At 45.7% G+C, this 19956-nt stretch overlaps 1 protein-coding gene across 4 annotated transcripts in view; it reads right to left on the bottom strand.

Annotated features, from left to right (window-relative positions):
- Nucleotides 1-4426: 4426 nt before the first annotated feature.
- The window catches only part of srpk1b (SRSF protein kinase 1b), a 52422-nt gene continuing 36892 nt past the window's right edge, over nt 4427-19956 (bottom strand). For all 4 annotated transcript variants that reach the window (XM_055918044.1, XM_055918045.1, XM_055918043.1 and 1 more), the window contains 14 exons: nt 17218-17324; nt 17023-17131; nt 16834-16921; nt 16658-16745; nt 15903-16009; nt 15464-15629; nt 13172-13197; nt 12414-12618; nt 11843-12094; nt 10283-10383; nt 9631-9738; nt 8107-8176; nt 7594-7686; nt 4427-6356 (listed from right to left, as the gene is read on the bottom strand). In XM_055918044.1, the coding sequence (XP_055774019.1) occupies nt 6172-6356; nt 7594-7686; nt 8107-8176; nt 9631-9738; nt 10283-10383; nt 11843-12094; nt 12414-12618; nt 13172-13197; nt 15464-15629; nt 15903-16009; nt 16658-16745; nt 16834-16921; nt 17023-17131; nt 17218-17324 (1705 nt within the window). In that variant the 3' untranslated portion in view covers nt 4427-6171. The remainder of the gene's footprint in view (nt 6357-7593; nt 7687-8106; nt 8177-9630; nt 9739-10282; nt 10384-11842; nt 12095-12413; nt 12619-13171; nt 13198-15463; nt 15630-15902; nt 16010-16657; nt 16746-16833; nt 16922-17022; nt 17132-17217; nt 17325-19956) is intronic.

Genomic DNA, 19956 nt, shown 5'->3' with positions numbered 1-19956 from the left:
CACTGCTCAAAAAAATAAAGGGAACACTAAAATAACACATCCTAGATCTGAATGAATGAACTATTCTTATTAAATACTTTTTTCTTTACATAGTTGAATGTGCTGACAACAGAATCACACAAAAATTATCAATGGAAATCAAATTTATCAACCCGTGGAGGTCTGGATTTGGAGTCACACTCAAAATTAAAGTGGAAAACCACACTACAGGCTGATCCAACTTTGATATAATGTCCTTAAAACAAGTCAAAATGAGGCTCAGTAGTGTGTGTGGCCTCCACGTGCCTGTATGACCTCCCTACAATGCCTGGGCATGCTCCTGATGAGGTGGATGGTCGGTCTCCTGAGGGATCTCCTCCCAGACCTGGACTAAAGCATCCGCCAACTCCTGGACAGTCTGTGGTGCAACGTGGCGTTGGTGGATGGAGCGAGACATGATGTCCCAGATGTGCTCAATTGGATTCAGGTCTGGGGAACGGGCGGGCCAGTCCATAGCATCAATGCCTTCCTCTTGCAGGAACTGCAGACACACTCCAGCCACATGAGGTCTAGCATTATCTTGCATTAGGAGGAACCCAGGGCCAACCGCACCAGCATATGGTCTCACAAGGGGTCCGAGGATCTCATCTCGGTAACTAATGGCAGTCAGGCTACCTCTGGCGAGCCCATGGAGGGCTGTGCGACCCCCAAAGAAATGCCACCCCACACCATGACTGACCCACCGCCAAACCGGTCATGCTGGAGGATGTTGCAGGCAGCAGAACGTTCTCCACGGCGTCTCCAGACTGTCACTTCTGTCACATGTGCTCAGTGTGAGCCTGCTTTCATCTGTGAAGAGCACAGGGCGCCAGTGGCGAATTTGCCAATATTGGTGTTCTCTGGCAAATGCCAAACGTCCTGCACGGTGTTGGGCTGTAAGCACAACCCCCACCTGTGGATGACGGGCCCTCATACCACCCTCATGGAGTCTGTTTCTGACCGTTTGAGCAGACATGCACATTTGTGGCCTGCTGGAGGTCATTTTGCAGGGCTCTGGCAGTGCTCCTTCTGCTCCTTCTTGCACAAAGGCGGAGGTAGTGGTCCTGCTGCTGGGTTGTTGCCCTCCTACGGCCTCCTCCACGTCTCCTGATGATGTACTGGCCTGTCTCCTGGTAGCGCCTCCATGCTCTGGACACTACGCTGACAGACACAGCAAACCTTTTTGCCACAGCTCGCATTGATGTGCCATTCTGGATGAGCTGCACTACCTGAGCCACTTGTGTGGGTTGTAGACTCCGTCTCATGCTACCACTAGAGTGAAAGCACCGCCAGCATTCAAAAGTGACCAAAACATCAGCCAGGAAGCATAGGAACTGAGAAGTGGTCTGTAGTCACCACCTGCAGAACCACTCCTTTATTGGGGGTGTCTTGCTAATTGCTTATAATTTCCACCTGTTGTCTTTTCCATTTACACAACAGCATGTGCAATTTATTGTCAATCAGTGTTGCTTCCTAAGTGGACAGTTTGATTTCACAGAAGTGTTATTGACTTGGAGTTACATTGTGTTGTTTAAGTGTTCCCTTTATTTTTTTGAGCAGTGTATATATTTACCTCCATTTAATCAGAGCCATGATGAGTGGAGTCAGTCTGCCTATGGAACAGCACAGAATATAACACTATAACGCAGTTCTGTTTATAACGTAGTGAAAACATAAAGTTCTAATGGAGAAGAGAAATCCATAATAAAAAGGTTGTGAGAGAGCGAGAGAGATTAGTCTCTAGCTGTTGTCTACTTCAAACACGCCGAGCGGTTTCATCCCTTTTCGGCAACTGAGTTAGGAATGAGGCCTGTATCTTTGTAGTGACTGGGTGTATTGATACACCATGCTCAAAGGGATATTCAATGTGTGACCTCCCTGGTCTTTGTGGTGGAAAAGGTGTTTGAAATGTACTGCTCGACTGAGGGCCTCAGTGTGGGGTTCAGAGACAAGGTAGTCATTCCAAAACAAATTTATTAACCAACCACGTGTGAAGCACATTTTTACTCCTGTACTTAAATTAAGCCTGCCATAACAGAAGGGGTTGAATACTCATTGACAATTCAGCTTTTCAAATTTTAATTAATTTGTTAAAAATGGTAAAAATATAATTCCACTTTTCCATTATGGGGTATTGTGTGTAGGCCGATGACACAAAATCTCCATCAATCTTACGTTCAGGCTGTAACAACAAAATGTGGAAAAAGTCAAGGGGTGTGAATACTTTCTGAAGGCTCTGTATTAATTGGGAGAATATAACATAGTATAGGCCTAAGAAATGTGACAACATATTAGGAACACATTCCTAATATTGAGTTGCACCTCTTTTGCCCTCAGAACAGCCTCACTTCGTTAGGGCACTGAGTTTACAAGGTGTTAAAAGCATTTCACAGGGATGCTGGCTCATGTTGACTCCTATGCTTCCCACAGTTGTGAAGTTGGCTGGATGTCCTTTGGGTAGTAGGTCATTCTTGATACACACCGGAAACTTGGAGTGTGAAAAACCAAGCAGTGTTACAGTTCTTGACACAAACCAGGGCGCTTGGCACCTACTACCATACCCCGTTCAAAGGCACTTCAATCTTTTGTCTTATCCATTCACCCTCTGAATGACACACATACACAATCCATGTCTCAATTGTCTCAAGGCTTAAAAATCATTCTTTAACCTGTCTCCTCCCCTTTATCTACACCAGGTATGGGCAACTGACGGTGGGGGCCACAAAAAAACAAAACTCATGAGGGGCCGCAGTGGCTCCTGGGTCTGTGTACCCACATCCATAACCCCCTACACATTTTGTCCTAGGGTATTAAAAAAAAAAAACTTTTTAAAGTTTGCTGCAATTTTACACAATGGGCCCCATCCTGGTGGGTAATTGGACTATGCTTTACTACAGGTTTAGATAGCTGGCCGATAGTATTGTTGTTTAGATTGGTAAGTCAGTCTATCAACAGTAGGTTCCCCGAAAAATACAAATCGTTTAGTTCTTTTTGATGTATTTGACCTTTTTCTCCCCAATTTCTTGATAACCAATTACGACCTAGTCTCACCGCTGCAACTCCCCAACGGGCTCTGGAGAGGCGAAAGTCGAGTCATGCGTCCCCCGAAACATGACCCACCTATCCACGCTTCTTAACACTTGCCTGCTAAACCTGGAAGCCAGCCGCACCAATGCGTCAGAGGAAAGAACATCCAAACTGACGACCAAAGCCCAGCACAAGGAGTCGCTAGAGTGCGATGAGCCAAATAAAACCCTTCCCTAACCAGGACAACACAGAGCCAATTATGCGCCGCCCTATTGGACACAGCCTGGTATCGAGCCCGGGTCTGTAGTGATGCCTCAATCACTGCGATGCAGTTCCTTAGACCGCTGTGCCACTCGGGACGCCCTAACTTATTTTTACATTTTTGTTACTCATTGGTACGTACGCAGGCTGCCAGTCACCCATCCCTGAACTACACTGAGTGAAGTGGATTTAACAAGTGACATCAATAAAGGATCATAGCTTTCACCTGGTCAGTCTGTCATGGAAAGAGCAGGTGTTCCTAATGTTTTGTACTCAGTGTATGTTCCATTCAGAAGAGAACGAGGCTAGTCTAGCCCACACAGAGGATGTAATACAGAAATGATATTTGACCTTTGAACTTTGCCTCCTGCAGTTCTAGTCATTAGGATACTCATCCAAACCACTAATGACCACTTAAACTATCTTCCTGAGTCTTTAATGAACATTACCAAACTTTAGTCATTTAGTTCAGTGCAATAGTTACTGTAAAATGTCAGTTGTGTACTAACAGATACCCGTGTGTAAAATGTTGTGAATACCACTAACTAGTGTGTAATAACTACAAATACCACTCCAATAGTATTGTCTTGCATCAGATCGCATGACGACAACCTGCCCTCACTGTCGGTTGAGGAACGAGCGTCGCAGACGAGTGAGGCCACCGGTCTGGAAGAGAATGCTCCCATGGTGTAACAGTCAGTTCTCTCTTGTTTCAGAGGCAGCCTGAGGTCATCGACCACAGACTTACCACATACAACATTAACATGACTGAAGGCTCAGAAGTGGTGTTGACTGAGTAAAGCCCAGCTAGTTGATAGCCAATAAAAACTCCAATACAAGGACTACTTTACAATAATTCATGTAGAACGGTGGTAATAAACATAGTAATAATAAAAATGTTGCATATTAATATTTGCCGATCGTGTGTAATCATGTTTCTTCAGTTCCTTTCCCCAGCCTGGGCTCGAACCATAGACCCTCTTAACATATTGACAACTTTCACCCACCAAGCATTGTTACCTCGCACCCCTAAATAGCAAGCGTTTGACACGTAGGCAACACTTGTTTTACTGAAATATAGAAAATACTATATAGCATCCTAACAATTACAAGTCAGCCATTTCCAAAATGTTCATTTTTATTAAGTACAGAAAAGAGGCTCGATTTAGCAGTAAACAATCAAAGGCATAGGAGGAGGCAAGGAGCGGTCAGGGAAAGAGAGAATAGAGAAGGGAGGGGCTTGTAGAAAAAGAGCAAAAGGGGGGGGGGGGTCAAAGCCTTATTCCAGCCTCATTATTATTACAATCCACGATTTTGTTTCTCTTTGATGCAGTTAAAACAGCAGACCACTGCAAGCGGGGCAACATCAGTATGAAAATATGCTTTAAAATGCAGCAAAAAACTAGCAAACGCATCTCAAGGCATCAGTTGATATCCTAAACGACTCAATTTCAACACCGCAGACATGTTCCGTCCCAAGTGGCACCCTATTCCCTACATAGTGCACTACTTTTGAACTGGGCTCTTAAGAATCAGGTCAAAAGTAGTGCACTATGTTGGGAATAGGGTGCCATTGGGACGTAAACAGCCCCCTCTCCTTTATAACGTACACCGTTGAAACAGCAGCTCCTAAAAACTGTACAGCCGCTGTTCTGTAGAGGGAAACGTATTTAGTACAGATATGTACAACACAGGGGTCCAGATATGGTATGCGTTCAAAATGGCACTGTGTTCCTAACTTTATAGGGAGCAGGGTGGCCATTTTTGGAAGGCAACCACGACCTTCTGAATAGAAAATAAAAATCTGCTGTTCTGGAATCAGATACAGTAGTACCCATTCTGATCATTTTGTGAAAGTGGATAATTCTCATGATATTGTATCACACCATCTAGCTAAAACCCAAAATAATATTTTTTTTCTTTCTCTGAGGCAAACCTTGTGTGGAACGTTAAACACCACAGGAGAGAACATATGAAACATGGTTATTCAGTAGCATTAGTCATGGTCTGTGGACCCATGCAGGTAACAGAAAGTAGTAAATTAAAATTGAGTTCATGGTACTGTCCCCACATTGTGCGAAGTGCTATTACAAAGCTGCTACCTGGAGCGAGACAACAAAGGACAGGGATGATGTCACAGAACCACTTACGGAACAGGACGGTTCCATTCCGTTCAGGAAGTTTCAGTTCATTCACATCGGTTCCCAGTTCAGGAAGAACTCATGGAGAATCCTTAGAATCTATGACAGTCCAAACCTTTTTTATCGTATTCTAGGCAGCTACGCTTCCCCACAAACACACAATAAATATGTTTTGTTATTGAAGGAAAGATCCAAACTAACCTCTATCAATACTGTACATAGAACAAAACTATTCTGATGTGCTAGTCTAGTGGTAGACAGTTGGTGTTCTGGAGATACGATCCATTGGAGGTCTGTAAGGTTTGATCTTAACTCTGACAGGTGTGCATATTCAAATCAAAAAAGACAAAAACTAAAAGACAGGATACTCTCAGAACAAAACGTGTTACCAGGTGTCATCATTGGTACAGAGAGAAAAGAGAGGGAGGAGAGAGAAAAGACGTTGATACTCAAGTGATATCCAGTCAGTAGAAACAAGGAACCAAATAAGAGACAAACAGATAAGAGTTCTACTGGATTATACCTGGGACACTAGGGTGTTCAGCAGCCAGTCTAGTGTGTGTGTGTTGAACCACTAGGTGGAGATGCAGTCATAGTGAAAGCCCTGGCTCTCCGTTGAGGTGTGTGTTTACGTTTGTTTGAATGTGTGTATCGAAGAGTGTATGCGTTAGTGTGTTTATGTACATGTCTGCTGCTTGTGACTGTGGTAGCGCCCGGGGATCCTCTAGGGGGCGATCCATGCGTGTCGGAGGCACTCCGCAGCCGTGGCTCTCTTCTCTGGTACCAGGTCTAACATCGGGAGCAGGAAGCTGGAGAAGGTAGCTGCCTCCTCTTTAGACCACTCATACTTCTCCACCAACACCTCCAACAGACCCCACGGCTTCAGCTTGGTGATGTGCCGGAGGTCCCCTACACACAGAGAGAGGGAGTTCACTACACACATACCGCGGAAAGATAAAACATAAAGACATACACCCTCACGCTTAGACAAGGCTCAACTTGAAATCAAATCAAACTGGATTTGTCACATGCCGAATACAACGCAGTTAAGAAAATATTTACAAAAATATAGAAAATTGAAAACGAACAAATACTTTAAAAGAGCAGAAGTAAAATAACAATAGCGAGGTTATATACAGGGGGTACTGGTACAATGTGTGGGGGCACTGGTTAGTTGAGGTAATATGTACATGTTGGTAGAGTTATTAAAGTGACTATGCATAGATAATTAACAGAGTAGCAGCAGCGTAAAAATCGGGGAGGGGGGGATTAGCTGTTCAGCGGTCTTATGGCTTGGGGGTAGAAGTTGTTAAAAAGCCTTTTGGATCTAGACTTGGTGCTCCGGTTCCGCTTGCCGTGCGGTAGTAGAGAGAACAGTCTATGACTCGGTGGCTGGAGTCTGACAATTTTTAGGGCCTTCCTCTGACACCGCCTGGTATAGAGATCCTGGGTGGCAGAAAGCTTGGCCCCAGTGATGTACTGGGCCGTACGCACTACCCTCTGTAGCACCTTGCGGTCGGAGGCCAAGCAGTTGCCATACCAAGCAGTTGCCATAGTAGGCAGTGATGAAACAAGTCAGGATGCTCTCGATGGTGCAGCTGTATAACTTTTTGAGGATCTGAGGACACAAATCTGTTCAGTCTCCAGAGGGGAAATAGGCTTTGTCGAGCCCTCTTCACAACTGTCTTGGTGTGCTTGGACCATGATAGTTTGTTGGTGATGTGGACACTGACAAGCTCATAACCTGCTCCACTACAGCCCCGTCAATGAGAATGGGGGCGTGCTCGGTCCTCCTTTTCCTGTAGTCCACAATCATCTCCTTTCTCTTGATCATGTTGAGGGAGAGGTTGTTATCCTGGCACCAAACGGCCAGGTCTCTGACCTCCTCCCTATAGGCTGTCTCATCGTTGTCAGTGATCAGGCCTACCTAACACTGTTGTGTCATCTGCAAACTTAATGGTGTTGGAGTCGTGCCTGGCCGTGCAGTCATTAGTGAACAGGGAGTAAAGTATGGGACTATGCAAAGCGAGAAAGTTACCTATGCAAAGACCTTGTATAGGAAAGAGCAAAAAGACAGAAAAACATCACACACACTAACAAACACACACAAACACAGTAAAAAACAGCAGATGTAACGTTTGTTTACCTTTCTTGGTGAAGAATTCCTTGGAGTATTTTCCTGCTAGGATCAGCTTCCTAGGAACTTTACCCAGCAGCTCAATGATCAGCGCTATGTGGTCTACACACAGGATGAAGAAAGGAAGAGGAGGAGAAGTGAATAACACAGAAGTCCAGAAACCTCCTTGGGGAGACAGTAGCAGGATGACATGGGATGCCAGTGTCTAAAGTAGGGCCCTGTGTTTTGTGCAAACATGACATGCTTGGATTTTAACCTTTATTTAAAAATATATTTTAAAAATAAATCAAACTGACACCTTTTCTTTTTATGTCAGACTGTCCTGCACCACCCTCAGACAACTGCTTTTCATTTTGGGGTCATTTTCACTTCTTGATTAAGCTTAAAATACAGGATAAACTCTTGCTATGTCAACATTAAATCGCTCAAAACACAGGTCCCTAAACTTTGAGGTACAAAATATGACAGACTTTTAAAAAGGCACAATCTGTAAGACTTAAGAGGGGGGAGGGTGGAACATGCCTTCATCTCTGGTGTAGTCCTGTCCAGAGTGAGGCTCAAACAGGTAGTCTCCTGTAGCCAGCTCAAAGGCCTGGTTAAAACACACAGTCACAACAGTTCATATAAAACACACTACCACAAAACATTGTATATAAACACAGTAAAATAACTTGTCCTTGTACCATTACTGTCCTGTGCTCTGTGTTTTCCCTCCATAACATCTCTCACATTCCTTTGTGGTTTAACAGCCTTCTGACTGTCAAGGAAGGCTGATCTCCTGTGTGTGCGTGTACTTCAGGGAACGCTCTCCTTTATGCGTCTAACTAATGAAGTAGACCATAGCCAGCCCTTATCGTTGTTTTGAAATGCTCAGTCATACCAGACAGGGTAGACTGATGACTAGCCAGCCGGGCAGCTCAATACAAGCCCATAGCAAAGCACTGTCTGCTAGGCAGTTAGACTTACTGAGGCGATACATTTACTGAGGTGTTTCAAGTTCCTGGGGGACCTCCTTAGGAAATTAACCCATTTCTTAAACATGCTTGTATTTGTAAGTTATAACACGCATTCATGTTTTGTGGTGCAGTGAAATGACTTAGTCAACATCCCACCTGACCTGCGGTATTTCTAACAGATGAAAAACACAAACATTCCACGTTCATTTCAACTGACAGGAACACAGAAACATTCCACGTTCATTTCAACTGAGAGGAACACAGAAACATTCCACGTTCATTTCAACTGAGAGGAACACAGAAACATTCCACGTTCATTTCAACTGACAGGAACACAGAAACATTCCACGTTCATTTCAACTGACAGGAACACAGAAACATTCCAACTGAGAGGAACACAGAAACATTTCAACTGAGAGGAACACAGAAACATTTCAACTGAGAGGAACACAGAAACATTCCACGTTCATTTCAACTGACAGGAACACAGAAACATTCCACGTTCATTTCAACTGACAGGAACACAGACACATTCCACGTTCATTTCAACTGAGAGGAACACAGAAACATTCCACGTTCATTTCAACTGAGAGGAACACAGAAACATTCCACGTTCATTTCAACTGACAGGAACACAGAAACATTCCAACTGACAGGAACACAGAAACATTCCAACTGAGAGGAACACAGAAACATTCCACGTTCATTTCAACTGAGAGGAACACAAACATTCCAACTGACAGGAACACAGAAACATTCCAACTGAGAGGAACACAAACATTCCACGTTCATTTCAACTGAGAGGAACACAGAAACATTCCACGTTCATTCTAACTGACAGGAACACAGAAACATTCCACGTTCATTTCAACTGAGAGGAACACAGAAACATTCCAACTGACAGGAACACAGAAACATTGCAACTGAGAGGAACACAGAAACATTCCAACTGAGAGGAACACAGAAACATTTCACGTTCATTTCAACTGACAGGAACACAGAAACATTCCAAGTGAATTTCAACTGACAGGCATGTTTTGGGTTGATATTACATGCATGAGAGAGAGAGTGTGTGTGTGTGTCCACTCACCATTGCAGCAGTGCTCCAGATATCAGCAGGCGTCCCGTAGCCCGCTCCCATCAACACCTCCAGAGAACGGTACTGACGAGTTTGGATGTCATCTGTAAAGTGTTTGTGCTGAGGGATGGAGAGAGAGAAAAGGAGAGAGAGAAGGGTTCACTGATCTGAAATGACTGGTATTAGTAAAACTGTTGCTAATTCAGTCATTAGTTTCATCATCTGATCGTTTGGAGTTGATGAGAAGTGGAACTTCCTGATTAATAATTAAAACCTCTTAAGGATCAAACCCTTTTTTCTTTTCAATTTTGGCCTAAAAACAACATACCCAAATCTAAGTGCCTGTAGCTCAGGACCTGCAGCAAGGATATGCTGATTCATGATACCACTTGAAAGGAAACACTTTGAAGTTTGTGGAAATGTGTAACTAATGTAGGTAGGAAGTATAGAAGGATGCCTTTAAATGTTTCTAAACAGTCTGGTCCAGTGGTCCAGGGTGATCTAGGGTGATCCAGGGTGGTCCAGTGGTCCAGGGTGATCTAGGGGTCCAGGGTGGTCCAGTGGTCTAAGCCACTGCCTCCAGAACATCCACCACTGCAGAATGGGTGCCATGTCAACCCACTACTATTTCAACACCATCTTGCAGAATGTCTGATGTACTCACCACCCAGCAGGCGTTCCCCAGGTCGGCGATTTTGATCTGGATCTTGTCTGCATTGAGTGGTTCCAGAGGGTTGACCAACAGACTACCTGCTGCTACTTTATCTACAGACAAGAGAGAGAGAGAACGAGAGATGGAACACAATGCATTAGCCAAGTGAACATACCTACATGACCAAAAGTAAGTGGACACCTGCTTGTCGAACATCTCATTCCAAAATCATGGGCATTAATATGGAGTTGGTCCCCCCTTTGCTGCTATAACAGCCTCCACTCTTCTGGGAAGGCTTTCCACTAGATGTTGGAACATTGCTGCGGAGATTTGCTTCCATTCAGCAACAAGAGCATTAGTGGGGTCGGGCACTGATGTTGGCCGATTAGGCCTGACTTGCAGTCTGCGATTCCTCCCAAAGCTGTTCGATGGGGTTGAGGTCAGGGCTCTGTGCAGGCCAGTCAAGTTCCTCCCCACCAATCTTGACAAAACATTTCTCTACGGACCTCACTTTGTGCACGGGGCGGCAGGTATCCTAGTGGTTAGAGCGTTGGACTAGTAACCGAAAGGTTGCAAGATCGAATCTCCGACAAGGTAAAAATCTGTCGTTCTGCCCCTGAACAAGGCAGTTAACCCACTGTTCCTAGGCCGTCAATGAACAAAAATAATTTGTTCTTAGATGACTTGCCTAGTTAAATAAAAGGTCAAATAAAAAAAATGTATTGTCATGCTGAAACAGGAAAGGGCCTTTCCCAAACTGTTGCCACAAAGTTGGAAGCACAGAATCGTCTAGAATGTCAAGATTTCCCTTCACTGGAACTAAGGGGCCCGAACCATGAAAAACAGATACAGATACCACTACAGATACCGCCACGCCCACAGATACCACTACAGATACCGCCGCGCCTACAGATACCGCTACAGGTACCACTACAGATACCGCCACGCCTACAGATACCACTACAGATACCACTACAGATACCGCCACGCCCACAGATACCACTACAGATACCGCCACGCCACCAGATACCACTACAGATACCACTACAGATACCACTACAGATACCACCACGCCTACAGATAACACTACAGATACCGCCACGCCTACAGATACCACTACAGATACCGCCACGCCCACAGATACCACTACAGATACCGCCACGCCCACAGATACCACTACAGATACCGCCACGCCAACAGATACCACTACAGATACCGCCACGCCTACAGATAACACTACAGATACCACTACAGATAACACTACAGATACCGCCACACCATCAGCTGTAGTTTATTCAGTGAGGTGAAACATTCAGAATGTTGCAGATAGACATGTAAGGAGTAGATCTGACGATCATTTAATCTACATGTTAGAGAGACGTGTGATCTACATGACATCTCTGTTCCATCTGAATGTTCAGTAACGCTGCGGCTTCCTGATGAAGTACCCAGCAAAGTGTCACTTCCTCTCCTCATCCTCTATTCCAGGCATCACCTCAGTCTCCATCTCCTTCTCTGGTCGTTTACACTCCTCCATCTCTCTCTCCTTCCCCTGCTCTCTCCCTTGTTTACCGTCTGTAGCGGGATCGTGTGGGTCACCGGGACCTTTGCCGTTGTACTCTGGGTAAGATGCATTGACCGGCAGGTCTCGAGCCTCCGTGCTGGCGTTGAGTTTGTTGGCTTTCTGTTGGTCCTCTTCGTCTATCTCCTCTTCTTCCTCGGTCCTCTGTACCTCCTGGCTCGCCGTGTCCTCCTCTGTGTGGCCGTTGCAGGCCACCTCCATCCTGCTCTCCTCCTCCTCCTTCTCTTCCGGTTTATCTGGACCTGGGTCAATGCAACAGATCAGTCAGTCAGTCACACGAACAGCAGTCAATACACTGCCGTGACTTCTGCCAAACAGAAGAAAACGGCCTGAAACAGGGAAGGTACTACGTCAACTTATGCAAGAACTGGCAGAAATGTTTTGCTGTAGCGTGCCCTAATGTACACGTTTCCAAGTCACCAACCCTGGTCCCATGAAATATGGTTTAAAAAAATATATGCCTTTCAGTTCCTTTAAAAACAAAAAGGAAACAGAATCTAATAGAGGTCCGCAGCATTGTTCTGATCTAAAGGTGAAGCACAGTCCCCCGGGTGGGTTTACCTGCTGTGACATCATTAGCCATGTCCTGTAGCGTGTCAGACGAGGGCGGAGGGGCGTCTGTAGTGGTCTCGTCCTCCCCCTCCTCCTCTTCCTCTCCTCCTTCCGGCGCTCCCTCCATCTCCTGAATCCTCTTCTCTAACATCTCTGCCTGCTTCTTCTGTTTCTTCTTCATCTTCTTCTTCTTGTTCTTAGACATCTTCACCGTCTGAGGGGCGAGGAGAGAAGAGGGGCAAGGACGAGAGGGACGACGAGGAGAAGAGGGGCGAGGAGGGGAACGAGGAGAGTTGAGGAGAGGGGCGACGAGAAGAGGGGGGAGAGAGGAGACGGATAAGGAGAGGAGACGGATAAGGAGAGGAGACGGATAAGGAGAGGAGACGGATAAGGAGAGGAGACGGATAAGGGGGAGAGGGATGAGGAGGAGGGGATATGGATAAGGGGGAGAGGGATGAATAGAGGATGGGGTAGGGAGAGGGATGAGATGAGGGGGTAAGGAGAGTATATGGATAAGGAGATGATATGGATAATGAGAGAATGGATAAGGGGGAGAGGGATGAGATGAGGAGGGGGTAAGGAGAGGGAGATTAAAATAAATAAAATGGGAAGAGAGAAGAAGGTTGAAGGTTGGACTACTGTACCATTGCTAAGTGTGAACAGAACCACCCACTCCAACACATTATCTGGTAGATACAGTTGGTAGCAGCCACCACACACACAAAACAACATGCTTTTAGAAATAACACAAAGACTGATAGACTCACTGGTTTGGGTGCTGGAGCTGTGCTCACTGTGAACAGAGAGAACATTTTAGTCAGTGTTATGTCCTCAGCAAAATAACGACTAAACCAGCAGCAAAGGTGATATGTTAAATCTGCCTCAGTAATTAGCATGCAGTTTCAGTAGTACAGTGTGCATGTGTGGTGTGTGGTGTGTGGTGTGTGTGGTGTGTGTGTGTGTGTGTGTGTGTGTGTGTGTGTTCTGATTCACACACAGCTCTCCAGTGTCGTGGACCAGCGGGACTCGCACACCATCCCCGACCCCGCCTAAGAGACGGACGGTTATTTCTGCACCAAAACCCAGTGACTCACTGAACACCTATTTTTTTATAGACTTCGTGGCTTTGAATAATGGCCTGTTCTGTTGTGTCTTCTCTGTCTGTTGCATAATGGCCTGTTCTCTCGTGTCTTCTCCTGTCTGTTGAATAATGGCCTGTTCTCTCGTGTCTTCTCTTTCTGTTGAATAATGGCCTGTTCTCTCGTGTCTTCTCCTGTCTGTTGCATAATGGCCTGTTCTCTCGTGTCTTCTCCTGTCTGTTGCATAATGGCCTGTTCTCTCGTGTCTTCTCCTGTCTGTTGCATAATGGCCTGTTCTCTCGTGTCTTCTCCTGTCTGTTGCATAATGGCCTGTTCTCTCGTATCTTCTCCTGTCTGTTGAATAATGGCCCGTTCTCTCGTGTCTTCTCCTCTGTCTGTTGAATAATGGCCCGTTCTCTCGTGTCTTCTCCTCTGTCTGTTGAATAATGGCCCATTCTCTCGTGTCTTCTCCTCTGTCTGTTGAATAATGGCCCGTTCTCTCGTGTCTTCTCCTCTGTCTGTTGAATAATGGCCTGTTCTCTCGTGTCTTCTCCTCTGTCTGTTGCATAATGGCCTGTTCTCTCGTGTCTTCTCCTCTGTCTGTTGCATAATGGCCTGTTCTCTCGTGTCTTCTCCTGTCTGTTGCATAATGGCCTGTTCTCTCGTGTCTTCTCCTGTCTGTTGCATAATGGCCTGTTCTCTCGTGTCGTCTCCTGTCTGTTGCATAATGGCCTGTTCTCTCGTGTCTCCTCTCTCTGCTGAATAATGGCCTGTTCTCTAGTGTCTTCTCTGTCTGTTGCATAATGGCCTGTTCTCTCGTGTCTTCTCCTCTCTCTGCTGAATAATGGCCTGTTCTCTAGTGTCTTCTCCTCTCTCTGTTGAATAATGGCCTGTTCTCTAGTGTCTTCTCCTGTTTGTTGCATAATGGCCTGTTCTCTCGTGTCTTCTGTCTGTTGAATAATGGCCTGTTCTCTCGTGTCTTCTCCTGTCTGTTGCATAATGGCCTGTTCTCTCGTGTCTTCTCCTGTCTGTTGAATAATGGCCTGTTCTCTAGTGTCTTCTCTTTCTGTTGCATAATGGCCTGTTCTCTTGTGTCTTCTCCTGTCTGTTGAATAATGGCCTGTTCTCTAGTGTCTTCTCTTTCTGTTGCATAATGGCCTGTTCTCTTGTGTCTTCTCCTGTCTGTTGAATAATGGCCTGTTCTCTCGTGTCTTCTCCTGTCTGTTGAATAATGGCCTGTTCTCTCGTGTCTTCTCCTGTCTGTTGAATAATGGCCTGTTCTCTCGTGTCTTCTCCTCGGTCTGAGGCTGTTAAGAGTTAGCGCTACTGCAGCTCTCCCTCTCAATGTCACCCCTACCATTACAGATGGATCAGCATCAGACAGCTAGATAAAAGGGTTCGTTTCATCACTTCAACACCAGACCAGAACAAAGCCCAGTCTCATCTCAATCCGTATCTACCATCAACTACTTTTTTCACCTAAACGTTAGGCTCAGTCTTTAGATATCAAGTCTGTCAGTGATTTGCCTCTGATGCTTGTGTCTGAATTTCCCTACAAAACTCTTGATGTAGCAGGAAAACAGGAATCCAGACAATGAATGAATAACCTTAATGTTTTTCCCTCTTTGTTCTGATCATTCTCCTAGACTGGCTGGTGATCCCAGACTGAAACGCTGAATGTCTGGCTTGACTTGGCAGGACTCGCTCTTTTTGTTCAGAACATTGGGACAAAGCACCATACAAAAAAAATATATGAGCCTTTGAAGAGCTTATAATTAAGAGCTTTGAGTGAAAAGCACTAATTAATACAAGCTCATTATTCACCAGCATGCCAAGCCCTGATGGTAATGCTATTATGTCCATGTTGATACAGCTTTCCAACACTGCACCGTGTTCATTCAAAATGGTGGATGCGAGGGGTCAGTTACCAGCAGCCATCTTCCTGACATAGTGTGTGTGTGTGTGTATGTGTGTGTGTACCTGCGGAACCGGAGGGGGGTGGAGCTCCAGTCCTCTGCCATTCCGTTGCATCGGCAGCCATCTTCTTGATGTAGGGCTCGTTGACCGTCAACAGGATGTTCTCTGGCTTGATGTCTGTATGGATGATCTTACACTTGGAGTGAAGGTAGTCCAGGCCCTGGAGAACCTACAGGAGGGCAGAGGATCAGTAAGACCACGGCTGTATCTGAGGGTTTCAACAATGAGGAAACATTCCCCAGATTCCAGTTGGAGGACTCCTGGAACCATGGTAACTTTTGGTAAAGTTTCTGGAATTTTAAACCCGCTTTCAATACCAATTACTAACAGTTTCAGAGTTAAAACTCTGTTGAATGTTTGTTTTTGCAATCAAAATAACCTGGAACGCACCCAACCTGGAACGCACCCAATGTTGTGTGAGAAATAAGTTGAGTTGTTTTACCTGTCGTATGATGCTCTTGACGCAGGGCAGAGGAAGGCCCTGGTAGTTAGACTTGATGATCCACTTCAGCAGGTGATGACCCAGAACCTCAAACACCATACAGACATCTAACAGGGGAGGTCAAGGACCTGTACAGGACTAGTACAGGACAAGTAGAGGACAAGTACAAGACTAGTAGAGGACAAGTACAGGACTAGTAAGAGGACAGCATGGGAGAGGTGGGAAGCCTAACTCAAAACACACACCCCCTTGTCATTCACCCTTATGCATTTGGCTTACACCTACGCAATATAAAATGTCAACACCGAAAAGGTTCTGCAAAGAACCAAGATGGAAGTAGGCACACCAACCCAGAACTCATTACAAACTCTTCAAGAAGCTAGGCATGCTGGGACGGAGTCTGGGAGTGTTGCCTGGACACCCAGCTGTGATCAGGATGTAGCGGTCTCTAGCTAGGCGGACAGAGAAACTGCCAGAACATTTGTGCATCTGTGTGTGTCCTCTAGCTGGAATGTGTTGTGTTGCCAAACGTCCAGACAACGCTGGCCAAACGTCAGCAAGGCAGGGACACATCTGTGAGCCACCAATAGTTAGTGGCAGAACTTGGGCAATTAATCTTTTAAGGCTCATAATATTGACCAATAGTAACACACTGATCCGAGTGAGTACGGAGTACATGGAATATGCCGGTTCTCTCTTGTTGTCAGTTTTCATGTTGAGCGGCAGTGTTGTCGTGGACGTTTAACTGAGGATACGAGTTCCGTTCATGCCAGAGATCCTGAAGTCATCCAGTAGCTGAACTACCCTCTCCCTGCTGGGGTCCTTCTGGTCCGTGTTCCTGACCTGGAACACACACATCAATACTAATCATATTGAGTACAAGTGGACGACGGAGTGAGTGACTGAGTGAGTGAGTGTATGTGTTCCTCACTGATCTCAGCAGCTTGATCTCATCCAGGGCTGTCTCAGTGTAATGCTCTGCACTCTTCACCACCTTCATGGCCACAAAACACTTCCCCCTGGAAATACAGGACAACATATGTTACACAATGAAACACCAATAAGCCTCTACCACTTTAACGGGCCTTTACTCAGCACCATTTACACAGACAGAACTTACTGTATGTCCCAGGCCAACCACACGGTGGAGAAATGTCCCCAGCCCAGCTTCCTGATCACATGGTATCTACCATTGAACAGGTCTCCTATCTTCACATGGTGGTAACCTCCTGCAATAGTAACACATGATAGTTGGATGTGTGCATGTGTGTGTGTGTTGTACCTCTACAGTAGTCGGTGTGTGTGTCTATCATACCTCTACAGTAGTCATTGGGGTCTTCCTGCTCCTCATCGTCAGAGCCCAGTATCTCCTCATCCTGATCTGGGAGAGGAGAGTCATTCTGCTGGGACGCAGGGTCTGGTCTGGAGAGAGAGAGGGAGAGAGAGAGAGATGGGGAGAAGGGAGAGAGAAGAGTGAATGGGGACAGGAGGGAGAAAGATTAGACAAGGCTTATCTTTTTCATTCAAATCGCAGAAATTTCTCAAATTTTGTGCACAAATATATTTACATCTCTATTGGTGAGCATTTCTCCTTTCCCAAAATAAGCCATCCACTTTACAGGTGTGGCATATCAAGAAGCTGATTAAACAGCATGATCCTTACACAGGTGCACCTTGTGCTGGGACAATAAACGGCCACTTCAAAATGATCAGTCTTCAAGATGATTGAGCGTGCTATTGGCACGGTAATGTGGTAATGCCCACAGTCAGCAATGCTCATTTCTCTACCATAAGCCACCTCTAACGTTGTTTTAGAGAATTTGGCCATATGTCCAACCGGCCTCACCACCGCAGACCGCACATAGCCACGCTAGCCCAGGACCTCCACATCTAGCTTCTTCACCAGCGGGATAATCTGAGGGGTCGAGAAGTATTTCTGTAATAATGCCCCAGTGGGTGTGCCTGGCTGCCAAGTTCATGTGCCCTCCCAGGCCCACCCATGGCTCCGCCCCTACCCAGTCATGTTAAATCCATAGATTAGGACCCGATTACCTTATTTCAACAGACTGATTTCATTACATCAACTAACTCAGTCAAACCTTTGAAATTGCTGCATGTTGCATTTATATTTTCATTCAGTATACACACACACACACACACACACACACACACACACACACACACACACACACACACACACACACACACACACACACACACACACACACACACACACCAGAACAAAGCCAAAGTCTCATCTCAATCCATAGATATACTATATATGCACAAAAGTATGCGGACAACTTCAAATTAGTGGATTTGGCCATTTCAGCCACACCCGTTGCTGACAGGTATATAAAATTGAGCACACAGACATGCAATCTCCATAGACAAACATTGGCAGTAGAATGGCCTCACTGAAGAGCTTGGTGACTCAACGTGGCAATGTCATAAGATACCACCTTCCGAACAAGTTAGTTTGTCAAATTTCTGCCCTGGTCAACTGTAAATATTGTGACTGAAGTGGAAACGTCTAGCAGCAACAACGGCTCAGCGGCGAAGTGGTAGGGCACACAAGCTCACAGAACGGGCCTGCCAAGTGCTGAAGAGCATAAAAATTGTCTGTCCTCGGTTGCAACACTCACTACCGAGTTCCAAACTGCCTCTGGAAGCAACATCAGCCCAATAACTGTTAATTGGGAGCTTCATGAAAATGGGTTTCCATGGCAGAGCAGCCGCAAACAAGCCTAAGATCACCATACGCAATGCCAAGTGTCAGACTGGAGTGGTTTAAAGCTCACTGCCATTGGACTCTGGAGCAGTGGAAACGCACTCTCAGGAGTGATGAATCACGCTTCACCATCTGGTAGTCCGATGGACGAATCTGGGATTGGCGGATGCCAGGAAACGCTACCTGCCCCAACGCATAGCGCCAACTGTAAAGATTGTTGGAGGAGGAATAATTGTCTGGGGCTTTTTATGGTTCGGGCTTTTCCATTCCAGTGAAGGGAAATTTTATTGCTACAACATAAATGGACATTCTAGATGATTCTGTGCTTCCAACTTTGCGGCAACAGTTTGGGAAAGGCCCTTTCCTGTTTCAGCATGACAATGCCCCCCGTGCACAAAGCGAAGTCCATACAGAAATGGCCTGCACAGAGCCCTGAAAACCCCATCAAACACCTTTAGAATGCCCAACATCAGTGTCCGACCTCACTAATCCTCTCGTGGCTGAATGGAAGTCCCTGCGGCAATGTTCCAACATCTGGCGGAAAGCCTTCCCAGAGGAGTGGAGGCTTTATAAAGACAGGTCTATAAATCAATAGCCTAACTGTTAAATGTGCCTAATTAAAGTTGGGGTTTCCCCTCCTCAATTTTCTTGGCCAATTAAGGGCTGTTTCCTCCTCTCTTCACGAAGCTGCTGCCTCCGCCACATTGTTCAACACCAATGTGCTGGGTAACTTTGGTATTATGCACATAGCAACATTGGGAACGGCGCCAATTCAACGGCGCACTGAAGATTGTGTCAGAACCGCGGCCAGCAACCCAACGCAGGTGAAAGTGCATTTGTTATAAAATATATTTAGTGTTGCCCCATTCTTTTTGACATAATATAACCAGATACAATTTCAGTAACACGTCTTAAGAGTGATCTACTGTGCCATCAGTGGCCTCCGCAATGGATTAGTCCACTGAGACAAGTGTGAATCAGATGGGTGTCTTGGGCACCATGAAAAAAATATATTTGCGACTGCTTGACTAAAGAAATCTGTCGACCAAGAGCCTATCGACCAGTCAACTAAATCGGGTCAGCCCTAGTTTACTATATACACAGTCAGCCCACTGAGCCCAGCGGAGTGGAGAGTCCGGCAGTAGTGAGACTGTGGATGGAGACTGAAGTAGCTTATTAAATGGAAGCGTCTGTTTCTCTGTGCTCTACTTTATAATCACCGGTCTGTAATGGATGGGGGGGATTGGCAAATATATCAGACTCAAAAGAAACGTGGCTTTTCTCTGCAACTTCACTATTACCGTTACACGTTATTACCCGTGA

This window comes from Salvelinus fontinalis, chromosome 3 (genome assembly GCF_029448725.1).
Source record: "Salvelinus fontinalis isolate EN_2023a chromosome 3, ASM2944872v1, whole genome shotgun sequence".
NCBI classification, from domain to species: Eukaryota; Metazoa; Chordata; class Actinopteri; order Salmoniformes; family Salmonidae; genus Salvelinus; species Salvelinus fontinalis.
This window is presented reverse-complemented; position numbering and strand designations above follow the sequence as displayed.